General features: G+C 39.2%; 1 protein-coding gene across 7 annotated transcripts in view; it reads right to left on the bottom strand.

Annotated features, from left to right (window-relative positions):
- Positions 1-19,922, bottom strand: part of LOC132385167 (uncharacterized) — a 72,451-nt gene that overhangs the window by 24,404 nt on the left and 28,125 nt on the right. For 3 of the 7 annotated variants that reach the window (XR_009509102.1, XR_009509103.1, XM_059957005.1), the window contains exons 8-11: positions 18,413-18,620; positions 16,864-17,010; positions 15,004-15,124; positions 14,429-14,541 (exon numbers count right to left, since the gene is read on the bottom strand). Coding sequence is in view for 5 of the 7 variants with exons in the window: in XM_059957005.1 (XP_059812988.1) it covers positions 14,429-14,541; positions 15,004-15,124; positions 16,864-17,010; positions 18,413-18,620 (589 nt within the window). In the remaining 2 variants the exon portion in view is untranslated. Of the gene's footprint in view, positions 1-7,064; positions 13,786-14,428; positions 14,542-15,003; positions 15,125-16,863; positions 17,011-18,412; positions 18,621-19,922 lie in introns of those variants that run through there. The other 4 variants (XM_059957002.1, XM_059957004.1, XM_059957003.1 and 1 more) reach the window with 2 other exon arrangements.

Below are 19,922 nucleotides of genomic sequence, written 5' to 3'. Positions count from 1 at the left end.
TCCCACTTCTGATTATTTTTCCCACAGCATGGTCATTGAATAAGAATATCCACTGACCACATAAAAGCAAGACGTTCCACATATATAGCCCCTTCACAAGCATGGGCATAGACAGAAAAAGGTTGTATAAAAGCATATTATTTCAAATTCCCAGCACCTGTACTTTTTATGTTACTTACACATGGTAGTGGTTTAGATGATGGGGAGATCATGACAACCCTGCAGTAATTCAAGGTAAACACTGTCACAGGATAAGCAACAGAAACTTCAATCACTATTTACTTACTGCAATCTAGCCAAGGCAATGGCAAACTTCTTCCTTTAGATTTAGCTTTTCATCATAGAATTGTGCTACTGTATTTAAAAAGTGCAAGTGGGAGTAGGTAGAAACACAGAGAAAGAGGGAGAATGCAACACATACAAATGCTGGAGGAACTCAGCAGGTTGGGCAGAATCTATGGAAATGAATAAACAGTCAATGCTTCGGTCTGAGACCCTTCATCAGCTACCACAGCAGGTCTGTCACCTGCCTTCTTGGCAACAGTAATGCATTGTGGCTAAAACCTGAGGAGAATTTTTCTTTTTGCCAATCACACTGGCACTACCAAAATTAGCCAATGTTTTATTAAAGGTCTTGGTGAGGGTGTAGAGAGGAAGGAGAGAGTTGATTGTATACTCAGGGAACTTGCAGTCAAAACAGAATGTATATACTGACAACCCACAATGTGGGGTTGCCTACAATCCTTGGAAACCTATATGCTGGAGCTGCCTGCTGCTTTCTCGTGAGTTTTTCTCAAGCCTGAGTAACTGCTTATAGAGTCACAGAGAAATACAGCACCAGATACCGGCCCTCTGGCCCAACAAGTCCATGTCACACACAGTGCCCACCCAGCTAGTCCCAACTTCCTGTCACAAACAAGAGAAGGGTTGCCAAAGGGTTTCATCTGGAAACATTGACTGTACTTTTTTACCATAGACGCTGCCTGGCCTGCTGAGTTCCTCCAGCATTTTGCATGTGTTGCCCCAATTTCCTGTGTTCAGCCTATATCCCTTTAGGCCTCTCACCTCAATGTACCTATCCAAGTGCTTTTTAAATGATACTATTGTACCTGTGAAGGAGATTGAAATAAAGGAAATTCTCTCACTGGGAGCTGGGGTGGTATCTTGCATTTGCCTCAGTGTGCAGCAGACTATTGGCTGTTGCAAAAATGTCCAGTCGGTGGTAGACTTCAGCAAAGACATCCTACCAATGAAAAGTCAACTCAAGTTGCTCGTGATGAATCTTGGACAAGGCAATTGCACTTTGAATGTCCAGCACAGATGAGGCCCTGCCCGAACAGTTCTAGAAGCTATTTATTATCCATGACACTGTGTATTCTGAGGGCAATGGCCCCAAATCAGAATGTACGCTAGCAGCTCGAAAGTACCTCCACTTCCTCCCACCCATAAGACATAGGAGCAGAATTAGGCCATTTGCTCCATCCAGACAGCTCCACCATTCCATCCTAACTGAACATATCGGGAAGCAAAATTCTTCCAGTTTGGCCATACTTTTCTGTAGAAAGCACCACCCACTGAGAGAATTGTAGCAATGATCAGCAGAAATCAAACAGCAACTAATCAGAAAATCCCTGATCATACCATTCAAGTGTTGGTAGGACGTATTCAGCTTTGATGGAATGGGGGAGAAGTCTCGATGGGGAGGAAGTGGAGGTACCTTCTAGCTGCTAACATACATTCAGGTGTACGTGCAGGGTATTAGGTGGAATGTGTGCTACAAATTGGTAATCCTGGCTTCCAGTCAGTATGCTGCATAATCCACATGGATGGCATATTTCTAGCAGACATTAAGTGCCCACATATCAATATGTAATTCATGTCACAAATATACCCATGTGCATTGGACACCATTTAGGAACCAACTGGATATTTGTATAATCCATGAAAACTGTATTCCAAGCTGGATTTTTGCTGCAAGAGAAATATGGATATCTGCCAGCCTGGAATATGTGATAATAGTTTTGGGAATTCAATTCCCAGTCACTTGGTTTTTATTCAGGAAAACATATTTTAAATGCTTGACATTGTCAAGGAACATAAATGCTATGAAAGTTTTGGATGTTGTAAAATCAGAATGTGCTTAAAACACCAGCTCAGGCAGCATCTGTGGAAAGAGGACCAGAGTTAACATACTGTATAAGATCAAAAACCTTTCATTGGAACTAGGAATAATAGCAATAAACCACTTTAAGATGCAGAGAAAGAAGAAATAGAAGAGAGAAAAAAAGCTGATGTCTTTGCCAAGGTAGAAAGCAGGAGAGGTTACAATCACAAAAGAGGTAATAGAGTAAGCTAACAAAAGCCTAAAAGATAGCAGAATAATTATTTAAAGTTACCAAACAAATGTGGAATGGGCACTAGAAATACAGAATAAAATCACGGAAATGCTCATTATCTGGATTTTTTTTTAAAAATCTGTGTTAAATTCAGAAGGCTCTAATGCAGCTAATTAGAGGTGGTGGTGGTGTTCCTTGAACTTAGTTTGAACCACCCTGGAACAATATAGGTGAGATTGAAATGAGAAGGAGAATTAAAAAGCTGGCAAGTGCCACCCAATCTGCTTTTGCTCTCACATATTCAGGGGAGACCACTGCTTAGCAATTCAAATACTTCAATGTTGCACAACTGAAAATTTGATTTTTTTTCCTAAGTAAAAAAGCAGTAAAGACAATTTCAGGGCTGTTTCCTATCTATCATCCTAATATCTAATTCAGTTTTTATGATGTGTTCTACTTCTAGCTCTTGTTCTAACTATGGCTGCTCTTTTTTGTTACTGTTTTTGGGAGATGTTTGAATCAGGGTAGACTGCAGATAATGAACACTGAGCTGAAAATATACCTTTTGATTTTGTGTTTTATATTCTGTGTTTTTCACTCATTTTTTGTTGTTGCTTTTTGTGCAATGTTTTTGTGCGCGGGGAAGGGGGTTTGATGTTTTACTTTGAGGGTGAAGAAAATGAGAGAATGGAATAGAATGTAAACACTAACTAGTCAATGAGTCTGAAATTAAATAGCCCACAAGAGGTTACCCACAAACTCAACAGCATGCTGTTAATTAACTGCAAATTCTCTAATTCAATCCAAAGGACAGAAAGGAAAGCCAAAATGAAGATTCAAGTCACAGTTCTGGCTCTTCTAGTTGCAACATTGGCTGGTATGTGTATATCCTGAGAATATGATAACAAATGAAACTATTTTTTTCAGTAAGTCACTTTATCTCAAATGAAACTGCCCTAAACATTGGGGAAAGAAACGATGTCACCTTTTACACCCAAATCAGCCTTAAGTACTGTCAGTTCTACATAGCTCAGTTTAGTTGTAAGACTTCCTCAATGTTGCCCCATCAAACTTCTTGGAGCAGTTAAAGCTGAAGTTAGCTTGGGCTTCCAACAGATATCCTTAATTTCCATTAACAACATTATCAATAGAAAATACAATAGTTATTGGGGATTAAATTAGTTAAATGTTATTTACCAGTAAGAAATTGCTTGCTCTAGCCCAAACTAATATCTTCATATACTCTGAAGGTTTATTTTGAGTCACAGCCAAATGGTAGTATTTTGGGACCAGATCAATACCCTCACGATTTAAATTTCCACTTCTGTTAAAATCAGCCCCTTTATTACAATGAATACACTGGCTGAGATAAAATTTTGATTGAATAGAGTTAGAATTCTTATATAGAGTGTCCTAACTAAATTTGCAAGCTTTCATACTTTAATATACATAAACATTACTTCTGTTGGACACTCAGTTTTAATCTCTGTATTTTCCTAACTCTGTTTTACAGCATATGAAGCTGCCCCAGTGGAAGAAGACAGTCCCCCAAATGATCATCTTCAAAGTGTTGTAAATCTTGCAAGAAGACTTGCAGATTCTGCATCCACTCTTCTAGACAGTGTGTCAAGCAGTGCAGTGGTTCAAAATGGGAGGTAATCACCAAACCTTCATGTTATATATTTATTAAATAAAAACAAAATTTTAATTTAGGTTGATATAAAAGCTGCAGCTGAAGCTTAGGATGCTACAAAGATATTTTTTATTTATATGTCACTGTATGGTGCTGTAATTCTGATCTGAGCAAGTAACTAATAGGTCAAATAAAGGGGAACTTCCTCTTCACGGTTCCTTTGAATACATCCTAGGAAATTATAGAAAAAATTACAAATTTACAGTAAAACTCCATCTTATGTTCCCAACAAAATATTCCCAAGACCATATATGACATATACATCCCTACAGTCCCATGCATATTGCATTAATAATTGACTTTTATTTTTCAGAGAATGGCTTTCTTCTTTTATGGAGAATATACCTGAATATTTAAAACAAAAGAAACAAGACCTTACTCAAACATTCCAGGATCTCACTGGCAGAAATGATCAACAACAATAAAAGTGTGATTTTCTGTGAGATGAATGATTTACTCAAAATAAAAATAGTATGAAAATGTTACAGCTTTTGTATTTGTATGGGCAATATAATGATATAGTAGTTAGAGATGGTGCTGTACGAGCCCAACAATTTGGATTTCATCCAATTCTTCAGTCCTCTCTGTGTGGAGTTTACATGTTTTCTGGGAGCAATTCAGAAGATGCAGGACTGATTTATCCCTAGGACAAAGCATTCTAAAGGGAGTATGAGACAAAAACAGCATAAAAAGCAAGAGAGGGCATATAATAAAAAAATTTAGTGGATTAGGATGTTTTTAAAAAACAACAGAAGGCAACTAAAATAAACAATGAGAGAAGAGATGAAAGTATGATAGCAATAACATAAAAGTGGATATCAAAAGAATTTTTAGATATATAAAGAGTAAAATAGAGATGAGAGTTGATATTGGACCACTGGAAAATGATGCTGGAGAGGTAGCAAGTGGGGAGGGGGCAGGACAAAGAAATGGCAGAAAAACTTAACTATTTTACACCAGTCTTCACTGCAGAAGATATTAGCAGTATGCCAGAAACTCAGAACAGTCAGGGTGCAGAAGGGAGTGCAGTTGCTATTACTAGGGAGAAGTTGCTTGGGAAACTGAAAGGACTGAAGATAGATAAGTCACCTGGACCAGATGGACTATACTCTGGGTTCTGAAAGACATAGCTGAAGAGATTGTAGAGGCACCAGTAATGATTTTTCAAGAATCACTAGATTCCAGAATAGTTCCGGGGGACTGGAAAATTGCAAATGTCACTCCACTCTTTAGGAAACGAGGGAGGCAAAAGACAGGAAATTATAGGCCAGTTCACCTGATGGTTGGGAGGATGTTGGAGTCCATTATTAAGGGTGAGATTTTGGAGTACTTGGAGGCATATCATAAAATAGTCATAAGTCCGGAAGAAAAAAAATCTTGCCTGACAAATCTGTCGGAATTTTTTGAAGAAATAACAGGGAGGATAGACAAAGTCAGTGGATGTTGTTTACTTAGATTTTCAGAAGGCCTTTGACAAGGTACTGCACATGTTGCTGCTAAAAACGACAAGAGCCCATGGTATTACAAAAAAAGATACTGGTGTGGATTGAAGATTGGCTTACTGGCAGGAGGCAAAGAGTGGGAATAAAAGGAGCTTTCTCTGGTTGGTTGCCAGTGACTAGTGGTAATCTGCAGGAGAACTACTTCTTTTTACATCATGCACTCAGTGGCCACTTCATTAGGTACCTCCTGAGTGTATATTCATGGTCTTCTGCTGTTGTAGCCCATCCACTTCACGGTCTGATGTGCTGTGCATTCAGCGATGCTCTTCTGCACCACACTGTTGTAACACGTGGTTATTTGAGCTACTGTCACCTTCCTATCAGCTTGAACCAGTCTAGTCATTCTCCTCTGACTTCTCTCATTAACAAGGCATTTTCACCCATAGAACACTCACTGGATGTCTTTTTTTAATTTTCACTCCATTCTCTTTAAGCTCTTAGAGACTGTTGTGCATGAAAATCTCAGAGATCAGCAGTTTCTGAGATACTTAAAACACCCGCTCTGAGTGAAAATCAGAGAAACACCTTCACAGTCAAAATCACTTATACCACATTTCTTCTGTTTGGTCTGAATGACAGCTGAACTGCTAGACCATGTCTGCAGGCTTTTATGCATTGAGTTGCTGCCACGTGATTTATTGATTAGATATTTGCATTAACAAGCAGGTGTACCTCATAAAGTGACTATTAAGTGTATAACAATTATTTCAATGAAAGTTGGTGGCTTTGTGGCCAAGTTTGCGGATGATACAAAGATAAGGGGAGAGGCAGTAATGCTGAGGAAGCAGGGAGTCAGCAAAAGAACTTGAACAGATTTGGGAGAATAGGTAAACAATTGACAGATGGAATATGTAGGGAAGTGTATGGTCATGCACTTTGGTAGAGGGATAAAGGGGTACACTATTTTCTAAACTGGGAGCAAGTTCTGAAATCAGAGGTGAAAAGGGTCTTGGGAGTCCTTATGCAAGTTTCACTGAAGGATAACTTGCAGGTTGAGTTGCTGGTAAGGAAGGAGAAATACAATGTTAACAACATTCATTTCAAGAGAACTAAAATATAAAGGCAAGATGTAATGCTGAGGCTTTATAAGGCCTACACTCAGAGTATTGAGAGCGGTTTTGGGCCCCTTATCTAACAAAGGATGTGCTAGCATTGGAGACAATCCAGAGCATGTTCACAAGAATGATCCTGGGATTGAAAAGGTTAAAGTATGAGGAGCATTTGATGGCTCAGGGCCTGGGGGATTGGGGGAATGGGGGAGAATCTCACGGAAACTTATCAAATATTGAAAGGCCTAGATAGAGTGAATATTAAGAGGATGTTTCCAATGGTGGGGGAGTCTAGGACCAGAAGGCACAGCCTCAGAGTAAAAGGGCATTCTTTTGTAAATGTAACCCCCTGGGTCGCCTCAGGCTCGCTCACACTCGTTCTCGTCTAGGGGGAGCAGCCTTCGGCCCCGCCAAACTGGGTAATCAGCTGGTGTGGATGCTGTGTGATATCCCCGCCTCACCAAAAAACAGACAGTACACCATATGTGATTAAATGAGTACAATTTATAAAGGTTACTATAACTAAGTGATTAATAACGATACAGTATATACGAAGAGAAAAATAAAGAAAAGGCGCCAAACTTATCAAAGTCCAAACCACTGCGTGCACAACCGTTGAAGCTCAATTTCTGAAGTCTTCTGGCCACCATTCGATCCCCTCTGAACTCCTCGACTCGCAGCTCAGGATCCCCCGAGTGGTCAACCAAGCACATCTAGCTTCATCCCCCCCTCCTCAGAGTATCCCTCGGCCTCGGACCCCCCCCCCCTTTGGGGTCTGAACCTCGCCCTGCTTACAGCATTGCGTCCTCTCTCTCGACCCCCTCGCGCCGATCTGCCCAAAAGCCCGTCAACCAAAGCTTACAGACTCAGAAGAAAGAACATTAATCCCCATTTGGTTTACAAAGGTATACCATTCTCGTTATCAGTAAATTGTAACAAACAAGCTTCCAGCACTCTCTCGCAACAAAGAAACATTCCTGCTTTTAACTAACAAAGAAACCCTTTCCCAACAGTACCCAAAAAAAGAAACCCCCTTTACATAAAGATATGACCGAATTTCTTTGGTCAAAGCTGGTAAGTCTGTGGAATTCATTGACACAGACAGCTATGGATGCCAAGTCATTAGGTATATTTAAAGTGGAGGTTCATAAGTTCTTAATTAGCAAGAGCGTCAAAGTTTATGGGGAGAAGGCAGGGGAGTGGGGGTAAGAGGGATAATAACCATCAGGACATGTACCACCAGGTTCAAGAACAGTTATTACCCATCAGCCATTAGGCTCTTGAACCAGAGGGGATAACATTATTCAACTTTACTCACCCCATCACTGAACTGTTCCCATAATCTAAGGACTCACTTTCCAGGACTCTTCATCTCATGCTCTCGATATTCATTGATTATTTATTTATTTATTTTTCCTCCCTCTTTTTGTATTTGCACAGTTTTTTTTACTGTGGTTGTTGTCTGCCCAGTTGAGTGTGGTCTTTCATTGTGTTTTTTTTGTATTTACTGAGACTACCTGAAAAAATATTAATCTCAGGATTTTATATTGTGACATATACGTACTTTGCCAATAAATTTACTTTGAACTTTGAACTCTGAAACCAGAGTTGATCAAATAGCAGAGTAGACCTGATGGACCAAATGGCCTAATTCTGCTCCAATATCTTATTTTCCTTGTCACCACATGGGTTTCTCCTGGATGCTCCAGTTTCCTTCTACATTCCAAAGCCATGCTGGTAATTTAATTAGCAGCTGTATATACTGTCCCTAATTTCAGTGAGTGGAGGGACATTGGAGGAGAGGGGAGTTGGTGGAAGAATAAGTAGAAGGAAATCAGTGGTGGGGAAGATGCTGGAGTCAATTATAAAAGATGAAATAGCAGCACATTTGGATAGCAGTAACAGGATCGATCCGAGTCAGCATGGATTTACGAAGGGGAAATCATGCTTGACTAATCTTCCGGAATTTTTTGAGGATGTAACTATGAAAATGGACAAGGGAGAGCCAGTGGATGTAGTGTACCTGGACTTTCAGAAAGCCTTTGATAAGGTCCCACATAGGAGATTAGTGGGCAAAATTAGAGCACACGGTATCGGAGGTAGGGTACCGATATGGATAGAAAAATGGTTGGCAGACAGGAAACAGAGTAGGGATTAACGGGTCCTTTTCAGAATGGCAGGCAGTGACTAGTGGGGTACCACAACGCTCCATGCTGGGACCACAGCTATATATAATATACATTAATGATTTAGATGAAGGGATTAAAAGTAACATTAGCAAGTTTGCAGATGACACAAATCTGGGGGGCAATGTGAAATGTGAGGAGGATGTTAGGAGAATGCAGGGTGAATTGGACAGGTTGGGTGAGTGGGCAGATGCAGTTTAATGTGGATAAATGTGAGGTTATCCACTTTGGTGGCAAGAACAGGAAGGCAGATTACTATCTGAATGGTGTCAAGTTAGGAAAAGGGGAAGTACAATGAGATCTCGGTGTCCTTGGTCATCAGTCACTGAAAGTGAGCATGCAGGTACGGCAGGCAGTGAAGAAAGCTAATGGCATGTTGGCCTTCATAACAAGTGGAGTTGGGTATAGGAGCAAAGAGGTCCTTCTGCAGTTGTACAGGGCCCTGGTGAGACCACACCTGGAGTATTGTGTTCAGTTTTGTGTGCAGTTTTGGTCTCCAAATTTGAGGAAGGACATTCTTGCTATTGAGGGAGTGCAGCGTAGTTTCATGAGGTTAATTCCCGGGATGGCGGGACTGTCATATGTTGAAAGATTGGAGCGACTGGGATTCCATACACTGGAATTTAGAAGGATGAGGGGGGATCTGATTGAAACATATAAGATTATTAAGGGATTGGACACGCTAGAGGCAGGAAACATGTTCCCGATGTTGGGGGAGTCCAGAACCAGAGGCCACAGTTTAAGAATAAGGGGTAAGCCATTTAGAATAGAGTTCAGGAAAAACTTTTTCACCCAGAGAGTTATGGATCTATGGAATGCTCTGCCTCAGAAGGCAGTTGAGGCCAATTCTCTGGATGCTTTCAAGAAAGAGTTAGATAGAGCTCTTAAAGATAGCGGAGTCAAGGACTATGGGGAGAAGGCAGGAATGGGGTACTGATTGTGGATGATCAGCCATGATCACATTGAATAGTGGTGTTGGCTTAAAGGGCCAAATGGCCTACTCCTGCACCTATTGTCTATTGAAATAGTCTGGGTTGTAACTGAGAGAAATGATCTGAGATCTGGCATAGACTTGAGGAGATGAATAGCTCCTCACATGTCATAAAGAAATATGAAAAAATATGAATTTCAAAACTTTAAATTACAGAAGCAGTTAAACTATGCTATAATGGTCTTAATGATTAATTGTTGTGATAGTTATTGCTGTCTACCTTTTGAGGACAAGTTGTGCAATGCTTGGACAGGACATGTCAATATGTTATTTTCAGCCCTTAAATTTTGGTTTTGGCTAACAATTAAAATAAAAATGTAAAATCTATGTTCATTTGATGTTTAGTAACATTTTGGGAGAAGTCTCCAAACTGAGCACCAATTACAAAGATGGAATTTAATCCACAGTCCAAGCAGATGTACAGGGTTCAGCACTTCCTCCAAGTGGAAATTCTTTGGGCCCTTTTGAAACAAAATCTTTCCTGCTGCCATACATTGTCAACTCACAAAGAATGGGATGGTCCAAGTTCTCCTGGGTAAGGAGGAAGACAGCCAAGGAGTAAATGCAATGATGTGTACTGGAGTACCACTAATACTGGGAACCTTTCAGACAGTAAACTTGCTTTTTGAATATGGATGTCATTCAAATGTAGTGATTCTTCCCTTATCCAACATTAGAACAAATAACGTACATCTTACAAAATAGTTGTGAAATATAACCAAGATTAGAGATTACTGATTATTTTATATTTATTTTGAGATACAGCACGGAACAGGCCCTTCCACCCAACAACTGCACTGCCTGGCCACCCACCTATTTAACACTAGCCTAATTGCAGGACAAGTTACAATGACCAATTAACCTACTAACCAATACATCTTGGGACTGTGGGAGGAAACTCGCGTGATTCACGTACAAATTCCTTACAGATGGCACTGGAATTGAACTCCAAACTCCGGAACACGCTGAGTTGTACTAGTTTCATGCTAACGGTTATGCTACCATAACAAAAAAGTTAACTGTGGTGGCCACGAGGCCTCAGATAAATGGTATTCTTTTAGCAACTGAAAAATTATATAGGAGTTTCACTTAATAACATTTATAAACCCATCTGACTTGTATTTTTTAAAACTTTTAAAATAATGAAACAAATATACTTATGGAAAATAATAAAGTGTTTAGGAATAACACTATTTTGTATATTTCCCTTTTCACGTTTCATTCGATCATTTTGTTACGGGAGGTGCAAGGGGACTTGGGAGTCCCAGTTGAGGATTTTCTTCAGGTTAACTTGCAGGTTGGGTCAGACCTAATGAAGGTCTTGACCCAAAATGTCAACAGTTTACTCCCCTCCATAGATGCAGCCTGACATGCTGAGTTCTTCCAGCATTTTGTGGGCGTTTTTCATGTAGACAAGAAGGCAAATGAAATATTAGCATTCATTTCAAGAGGGCTAGAACTTAAAATCAAGGGTATACTGCTGAGGTTTTATAAGGCATGGTCAGACTATTTTTGCAATATTGTGAGCAACTTTGAGCCCTGTATCAAAGGGAAGTTATGCTGGCACGTGAGAGAGTCCAGAGCAGACTCACAAGAATGATCCCCAAATTGAAAGGCTTGATCTATGGGGAATGTTTGGTGTCTCTGGACCTGTACTTGTCGAGTTCAGAAGAATGAGAGGATATATCAATTGTAACCTATCAGATACTGAAAGACCTGGAGAAAGTGGGCATTGAAACTCACGTTTCCATTAAGAGGAGAGTCTAGGATCCAATGTATAGCCTCAGAATAACAGGACAGGATGAGGAGAAATTTCTTCAACCAGTGAGTGGTGAATCTGTGGAATTCATTACTTCAGAGGGCTGTGGAAGTCAGACATTAGGTGCATTTAAGGCAGCGGAGACTGATAAGTTTTTGACTGGGAAGGAGTTTAAGGCTTATGAGGAAAATGGGAAATAGGGATTTAAAAAAAACAGCCGTGATTTTATGCAGGAGCAGACTTGATAAGCTGGATGGACTAACTCTGCTCCTACAAATTAATATTAAATTTCCTTCAACCATATTATCAGACTTCTTAAACCAAGTAATACTATTTCACTGCATTAATCTTCTTTTCTTCATTTCTTCAAATGCCTTCTCTAATGATAACCACAATTAATCTACTCTCTCAGGATAGCTGAAGTCTTGTATTACTAATATCTTTCTAGCAAATTTCTTATGTAATATTGTTTATATGAAACAAAAGTAAAACATGAGGAACATAAGTTTTAATGTACTGAAATCAGGCCTGGAAATTGGTCCTCTATTTACTGTGTACTGTAATCACTAATGAATTACAGTTAGCCTGTATTTTGTGCTTAAATTTCTGAAGCTAGAATTGAATCCATGACAACACACAGAAAATGCTGGTGGAACACAGCAGGCCAGGCAGCATCTATAAGGAGAAGCACTGTCGACATTTCGGGCCAACACCCTTCGTCAGGACTAACTGAAAGGAAAGATACTAAGAGATTTGAAAGTAGTGGGGGGAGGGGGAAATGCAAAATGATAGGAGAAGACCGGAGGGGGTGGGATGAAGCTAAGAGCTGGAAAGGTGATTGGCGAAAGTGATAGAGCTGGAGAAGGGAAAGGATCATGGGATGGGAGGCCTCGGGAGAAAGAAAGAGAGGGGGAGCACCAGAGGGAGATGGAGAACAGGTAGAGAGAGAGAGAGAGAGAAAAGAAAACAAACAACTAAATATATCAGGGATGGGGTAAGAAGGGGAGGAGGGTCATTAACATAAGTTAGAGAAGTCAATGTTCATGCCATCAGGTTGGAGGCCACCCAGCCGGTATATAAGGTGTTGTTCCTCCAACCTGAGTGTGGCTTCATCTTGACAGTAGAGGAGGCCATGGATAGACATATCAGAATGGGAATGGGACGTAGAATTAAAATGTGTGGCCACTGGGAGATCCTACTTTCTCTGGCAGACTGAATGATACTTCTAGCTCACTCAGTGTCAGCACTGAACCAAAAGCATTACCTAAAGTGACAGATAGGGTAGTTTGGGTCAAGATGACTATATTTTCTTAACTCCCAAATTCACCTGCAGCAATTATGTTTTAAACTTAGTGATAGGCACCTTGTTATTGGCCATTACCCCCCACCCCCCCAAATTCAGAAACTTCATCACAATTTCCTCCCACACACCGTTAAAAAAAGTTTGTGTTATGTCTTCCTTCATAGTTGCTCATTTCCAGGAATCTGCCGTTGAATAAATAAACTTTCTGAACCAATTAAACTTCAGACTTGCATTAAATTGGAGCATCAGTTATTGCTTATTCTATTTAAAAACATTTGAAACATGATTAATTTATTTAACAATATCAATTAAACTGTGCATCAAATTTCTCAAAATAGAATACACAGTTACTGAACGTGACGACGAGGACAGCCATTTTGAAAATCTATAACTGTGGTGGAATGGAAATTGTCTTCCTGTGGAGAAGGAATGGTGCTAGAAAAATTTATATCCTTGTGAATACCTCATTGTGAAAGCCTTCAGTGCAAGACAATTTCCCAAGAAACTTCTTAAGTGAGAAAATCCTTTGTTAAATGACTCTTCCATAAGTGAAGATGAATGTCCATTTAAGGAATGATTATTATTTTATTGGGAATCTTTTATGTCGGGACTTCAAGTCGAACAAAAGTGTTCAAAGAGCAGGACGGTGTTCCTGTGCCCTGGCCAACTTAATAGCTACTGTTCATGTGTAAGACTGTCATTTCAAAATAAGAAATAGAATTTACAAAGATCCTTAAGATGTTTAGGTTACATGTTACAACGGTAAACATGTTTCTCTTCTTTTGGTACAGCAAATTGGAATATAAGCAACCACAATTAGAATGAATACAATATCATCAGCACAAGGCACCAATTTCATTACTCTACAATAAAGTCTGCTTCTTCCATTTGTCTTTCATACTGGAAAAGATCAGCCATGTCCTCATCCATATGTTCACCCATTTCTGTCAGAATCACATCCAGTGCCTGTTCAAGGCAAACAGATGGGAGTCACCATTAATTCAAAGGACTGGCAACCTCACTGCAGGGTGACAAGCTCCAATACATCATAGATTCCTCATTCTCCTCAGTCCCCAAGAATTCTTAAGAACTTTTCCAGTAAAAAGAGTGAGAAATGTCAGATGGGAGGAATTGTAATTGCTTCACTACTCCATTACAACTATGTATTATCAGCAGGTAACACGACATGATTCTAATGTGATTCCTGTCTCCTTGTTTTTATTGGTTCTGCACAACATGCATTAATTTGTATACATAAGCAAAATCCCTTAGCCAGCCCAAAATGACAATGTATAGTTATTAGGAACCAAGAAAGAATCAGTAGTTTATGGTGTATTGGAAAGGAGTTGAAGCACACCGATGGAGAAAAGAGAGGAATTTTATTCTGTTTCTCCTAACTTGGGTTGTATCTGTTCTAGGAGTATTTGAAGACAGCTTGTTGCCGATAGGGGATGCTTGAATTAGAAATTGTTTCTTGAAATCCCCTGCCCTGATAATTATAAAGGAACTAACAAAAGTATTTAAATAAGCAATGGCTTTGTAGGAGGGGTGAGGGTATAAAATACCAAAAGGATATATTGAGAACTAGTTGTGGAAAATATACACTCACCACATCTGTAAAAGCCTTCAAATGGTAATCCCGCAGTGCCACATTGTCAATGGCCACACAATTGTATTGGCTGATGTTGAGGTACTGGCCCAAAAGGATGTCAAGCATTGAACCTTAAAAAAAAAATGAGGCAACTCTTCTCAGTTATCAACCAGCACACAAAGACTCTATGACAAAACAAATGAAATATCCATTACAAATTGATGGATAATCCACCTGATCATCTGCTTCAGTGGTAACACCGGAAATTCTGAATTCTTGCTCTACTACAGTCATAAATCAAATGTTATTTACAAACAGATAATGTCCCATCTTTCCACACATTATTGTACAAGGGCTGGACCTGGAAATCTGCAGTGTCCTCAGCAACATCAAAAATCCAGAGAAAAAGAAGTAATTTCATGAGCTCTTGCATCCTCCTCCTCCTTTGTTGGAAAACCTTCGGCAGCATGTTATAACAAACTCACCATGTGGGTTGAAACTTGAGAAAACCCAAGATTCTGCACTGTCAATACATTGCTGGCTGTAATCACAAATGCTCTACTGTGTGTGATGACAAGAAGAATACAACTTACTATCTAACAGCCTGTCCAACTCAACCTTTTCAGAGGATGCTCTCCCTTTATTTGCCAAAGTCTTCAGCAGAATCTCCAGAAGAAACATGTCAATCAGTCTTTTGCCGGCATATATTCTGACCTGCAACAAGATGTCTATTAATAAGTGATGCCCAGATATGCTTGTGATTTACAAAATATTGTCCACTAATATATTCTCCTCCCACATTTATAGATTCTATATCTCTTTTATAGTATACAACATATCAACCCAAAAGAATACAATTCTTGCACAGTATCAACAGCTTCATAGCTTCTTGCTAGATCAACTGACAGAACACATTGACTATCAGTAAATATCAAGTGTACTCATGTCACCTGAAATTGACCAATGAACGCCAGCCCTAATTAGATATTGGCATGGGTCCTTGCAGGCATCCAAAGAGAAAATAAAATTTACTGCTTTGTTTGGACTTGCTCATGAAATGAAATACAGAACAAATTGTCCCCACGAAAAATCTTCAAATGACAGGGTACCTACTCAGTTTATTTATAACAATTAACTGGATCCCTCAAACTCAGCACTGTAATTTATCCTGTTATCTACACACAAATTTAAGACCTGTGGCTTACAAACACTGGATTGAAACAGGAGTCTTCCAGTACAGTGGATTCTGATTAATTGGGCCATCGGTTAATCGGGGCAGATGCTTATTTAGGACAACTCTTAAAGAACAAACACAAAGATTGAGAAAATTCATTCATTTGGGACACTATGCCACTTGGGGGACTTCCGGTAAGATGGCAATTGTTTAGCTGCTCCGAACTTTTGCTCCGTCATTCTCCCTATCTTTGCACTATATGTCTCCATTCTTCAACCTTAGTTAGGTATTTTATTAGGTCTCTTTTACTTGCCTGCGAACACACCTATCTTATAATGTCTACCAAAAGTACTAAAACCGGGAAAAAGGAAACTTCTACGGCTTTGCCGGCTGACATTCTCGCTGCTTTGGAACAGCATCGACAAGATATTTTAAAGGAATTTAGAACTTCTTTCAACCAGCTGGATGTCAAATTGGATCGGATCAACGCTAGAGTGGACAAACATGCTGAACATTTATCTCGCATTGACTCAACTTCTGAAGATTTAAAACGCTGCTCCAGCCTAGAGGAGAAGAATAGTAAACTTTTTTCCAAAATGGTGGATCTTGAAAACCGGAGCAGACACTGCAATCTACGAATTCTTGGTTTGCCAGAGGCCACCGAACAGGGCTCTCCCGGGACACTATGCCATTTAATTGGGGCAAGAGACTGTTGCCAAACAGGTTCTAATAAGCATCAGTCGTGTGCAGTCGCGTGGCCATTAGATGCTACACCATGCTTTGAGCAGTTTTTAAATAGCATCAGTTGTGTGTATTTTGAGTTCAAAACAGTGCTGTTTATCACTGATAGTTGGTGGGGAAAAAAAACAATTCAGAACTGTTGCTCACTGCAGTTTCAACCATTCAGGTTTGGAGATCCAGAAACGGCCAGGTGTGAAAATGAAACTATTTCACTGTTTCAACAAATTAGGAACTGCAAAGAATTTGAAGGTATCGACAATCATCTTGAATGTTACAATGAAAATGAAGATTTGGAGAATGCAGGCATCAATAGCGTTGTATGAAGGCAGTTCATTCTCTGCTTTATATGTCCATGCTGATTTTGTTCATTGTTGATTTTATTTACTGGATGAATTCCTCTGTTGAATGTGCTTACTCTAGTTTTATATTCTAGTGCTATACTTGTGTCTCTACTTACCACCCTAAGTGCAGAACAATAGATTTTTTTTTTAAAGGCTCTTATACAGCGATACAGGGGACAATGACCATCAACTCTTACCTCCTCTAACTGCTCTTCATACACTTTGGTGACATGTTCACATAGTTGTAGCAGCGCAACATTCCTCATTTCTTCATCTAACACATCTGGAACAATATCTTCCCACAGGATCTCCTCCAGTATCATCTCATTTACTGTTTCTTTCACCTGTGTGATTAAAAAATACATACAGCTACTACCAAATCCTATGAGTGTCCTTAGACACATTTATACATATAGGAAAATGAAGTAATTATTCCGTAACAGCAATTCCTCATATACAGCAATGAAATGAATGGTTACTAATACTATTTCCGTCAGCATTGTTTAGGGAATAATATTGCTGAAAAATAACTTTTCCTCGTCATGCAGTGCCAAGGGTTTGAATCAGAAATTATTTGTTCAAGGTCCATCTTAAAATCTGAGTCCATCTTCAACAGATCAACATTCTAGTATGATGGGTTGTTGCACTGTGGAGCCTTTTTGATGAGATATTAACCAAGAACTTGAAAATACAATGCCACTTATGAAAAAAAGACAGAAGAAGAGTTTAATAAGATTATGAGAGGTATAGATAGGGCACAGTCACAATCTTTTTTTCAGGATAAAAAAATTCACATACTAAAGGAATGCACATAACATGATAAGGGGAAAGTTTAAAGGAGATAGGCAGGGCAAGTTTTTTTTAAAAACACAGGGTGACAGCCACCTGGAAGGGGCTACCAGAGGGAGTGGTGGAAGCAGATATCATAGTGGTGTTTAAGAAGCTGTTAGATAGACACACAAATATGCAGGGAATGCAGGGATATGGATCATGTATAGGCAGAATTAATTTAATTCATCATCACGTTTAACAGAAACAGTTTGAGCAGAAGGGCCTGTTCTATGCTGTATTATGTTTTATGAGTTTCAGACACTTTGTTCTCAACCAATATCAGTGTTTTTTTTTGCATGTTCCCGGTTCCAATATTTTCTATGTGATAATAATAATGCTACTTTAAAGATCTAAAATCTACCATAGTTTAACATCCACATTAAAATATCATACATCATTTTCCTACTGTCAAATTTGAATCAGAAAGTTATGGGTTTAAGTACCACTCCAGAGACTTGAGTGCAAAAGTCAAGGCTGATGCTCCAATGCAGAGCTGAGGGTGCACTGCATTATTGTGTTTTTTTTTAAAAAAGAAAATACATTTATGTAAGTAAATAGAAATGAAACCTACAAAGACAGCAGAGTCCTGCTCAAGATTTACCCTTTGATTAACACCAAAAATATACCTAATTTCTTTTCACATTATTGTTGGCGGGAGAATGCTGTGCACAACTGACTTTCATGTTTTACTTTCTGCAACAGGGACAACAATTTAAGAATACTCCTTTGATTGTGAGGTGCTTCGAAGTGCTCAAAAATCAGTAAAAAAAAACATATTATTTTCTATCCCAACAAATAGAAGATAATTTCTCCATCTATTATTTTGACAGCACTGAATGACAGAAAGAATGAATTTTTCAGTGTGTTGTTTGGTCAATGACAGATGATGATTCAAGGAAATTTAAGGAGACCTACAAGTTGTAGCACCATTGGCTCAATGGTCTCCATGATGAGTTCTGTCAGAGATTCACCGATGATGGCAGTAGTCAGGTGAATGTTAACAAACTCTTCTAAAACAGTTCTGATCAATGCTCTTGTGAGGTCACTGACTTCTTCTTCCAAGAGTGTTTCCAATATTAACACTGCCGGTCGTTGCTTAAATGCAATCAATTGGGCTGTTTGTCTGAAAAGTATAAATGGCAATTTAAAATAATCCATTAGGAATAACATACCACATGATCATAAAAGTTACTTAGGAATTGGAGAAAAAATGAACTGTAGATGTTGAAAAATCAGAAAAAAATTGCTGGAAGAGCTAGACTGTTCACGCAGAAGCAGTGGAAAGAGTAACAAAGTCAATAGATCAAGGAAACTTCATCACAACCCAGAAAGTGAGAAAACATATGAACTAAGTTGCAGACGTCCTCTTTGATGAATTTTGAATATTGTGCTCAATTCTCAAAATTCCAAAGATTCTGCATTTCCTCATAACATAGGCCCTGCCTATTCATTATAAATACTTGAATCAGTGAAAAAAAAATGATCAACAGATCTTTCTACCCTACCTGACATCTGTACATCATCACTAGTATCCCCAGGTCCTTCACTTAGGAACCACAAGGCCATAAAAACTAGTTAAGGTGCAGGAAAACAATGATTTGCTATTGCTTTAAAATGCTATGGGACAGTCCACTTCAGTTTCAACTACCCATTCTTCCTACTACACCACTGAAGATGATCAGAAAAATTCCTGGAGACCACTGTGAGTTAGTCACAACCACCAATAACAATTTCCTTTCTGTAGGTAGACATATGCCATCAATCTGCTCCAGAAGCTCCTGTGCAAAGTAGACCCTATCTTTTAACTTGGTTATCCCCTTATACTCATACACCCAGTCTATTATTTATTTGCCAACTACAAACAATTACACCTTATCGAAGTCAATGCTTTTCTAAAGTAAATGATCACCCAGAAGTCTCAGAAAATCCCAGGAAACAATGCCTTTAAACTATCAACCTACCAGCCCGTTTCTTGTAGGCTGTTTACAGGTCTGCTCATATTAAATTAAAACCTGACCTCATTACAGTAGATCCCAACCCAAACTAAGCCCAAAGATTTATATTTTGTTTTGATCCAAAAGAATCTGATATACAGGTTGGGCTTGGGTTGGATAACCAGCCTCTGAAAGCAAGTATAGGATCTGGTGTGCTCAACACCGTCCGGGGTCTCGGCCCAAAACGTCGACAGTGCCTCTCTTTATAGATGCTGCCTGGCCTGCTGTGTTCCACCAGCATTTGGTGTGTGTTGCTTGAATTTCCAGCATCTGCACATTTCCTCGTGTTTACAATATTGATAAGTTACATTGCACTTATATATATTAAATAGGAATCAAAATAAACTTCATACATTCAAACAAATAACTTTTCCACTGAATACAAGACCATAAGACACAGGAGCAAAATCAGGCATTTGGCCCATTGAGTC

Source organism: Hypanus sabinus, chromosome X2, assembly GCF_030144855.1.
Source record: "Hypanus sabinus isolate sHypSab1 chromosome X2, sHypSab1.hap1, whole genome shotgun sequence".
NCBI classification, from domain to species: domain Eukaryota; kingdom Metazoa; phylum Chordata; class Chondrichthyes; order Myliobatiformes; family Dasyatidae; genus Hypanus; species Hypanus sabinus.
The sequence above is the reverse complement of the archived record's forward strand: the minus strand, read 5'-3'. Positions and strand labels throughout refer to the sequence as shown.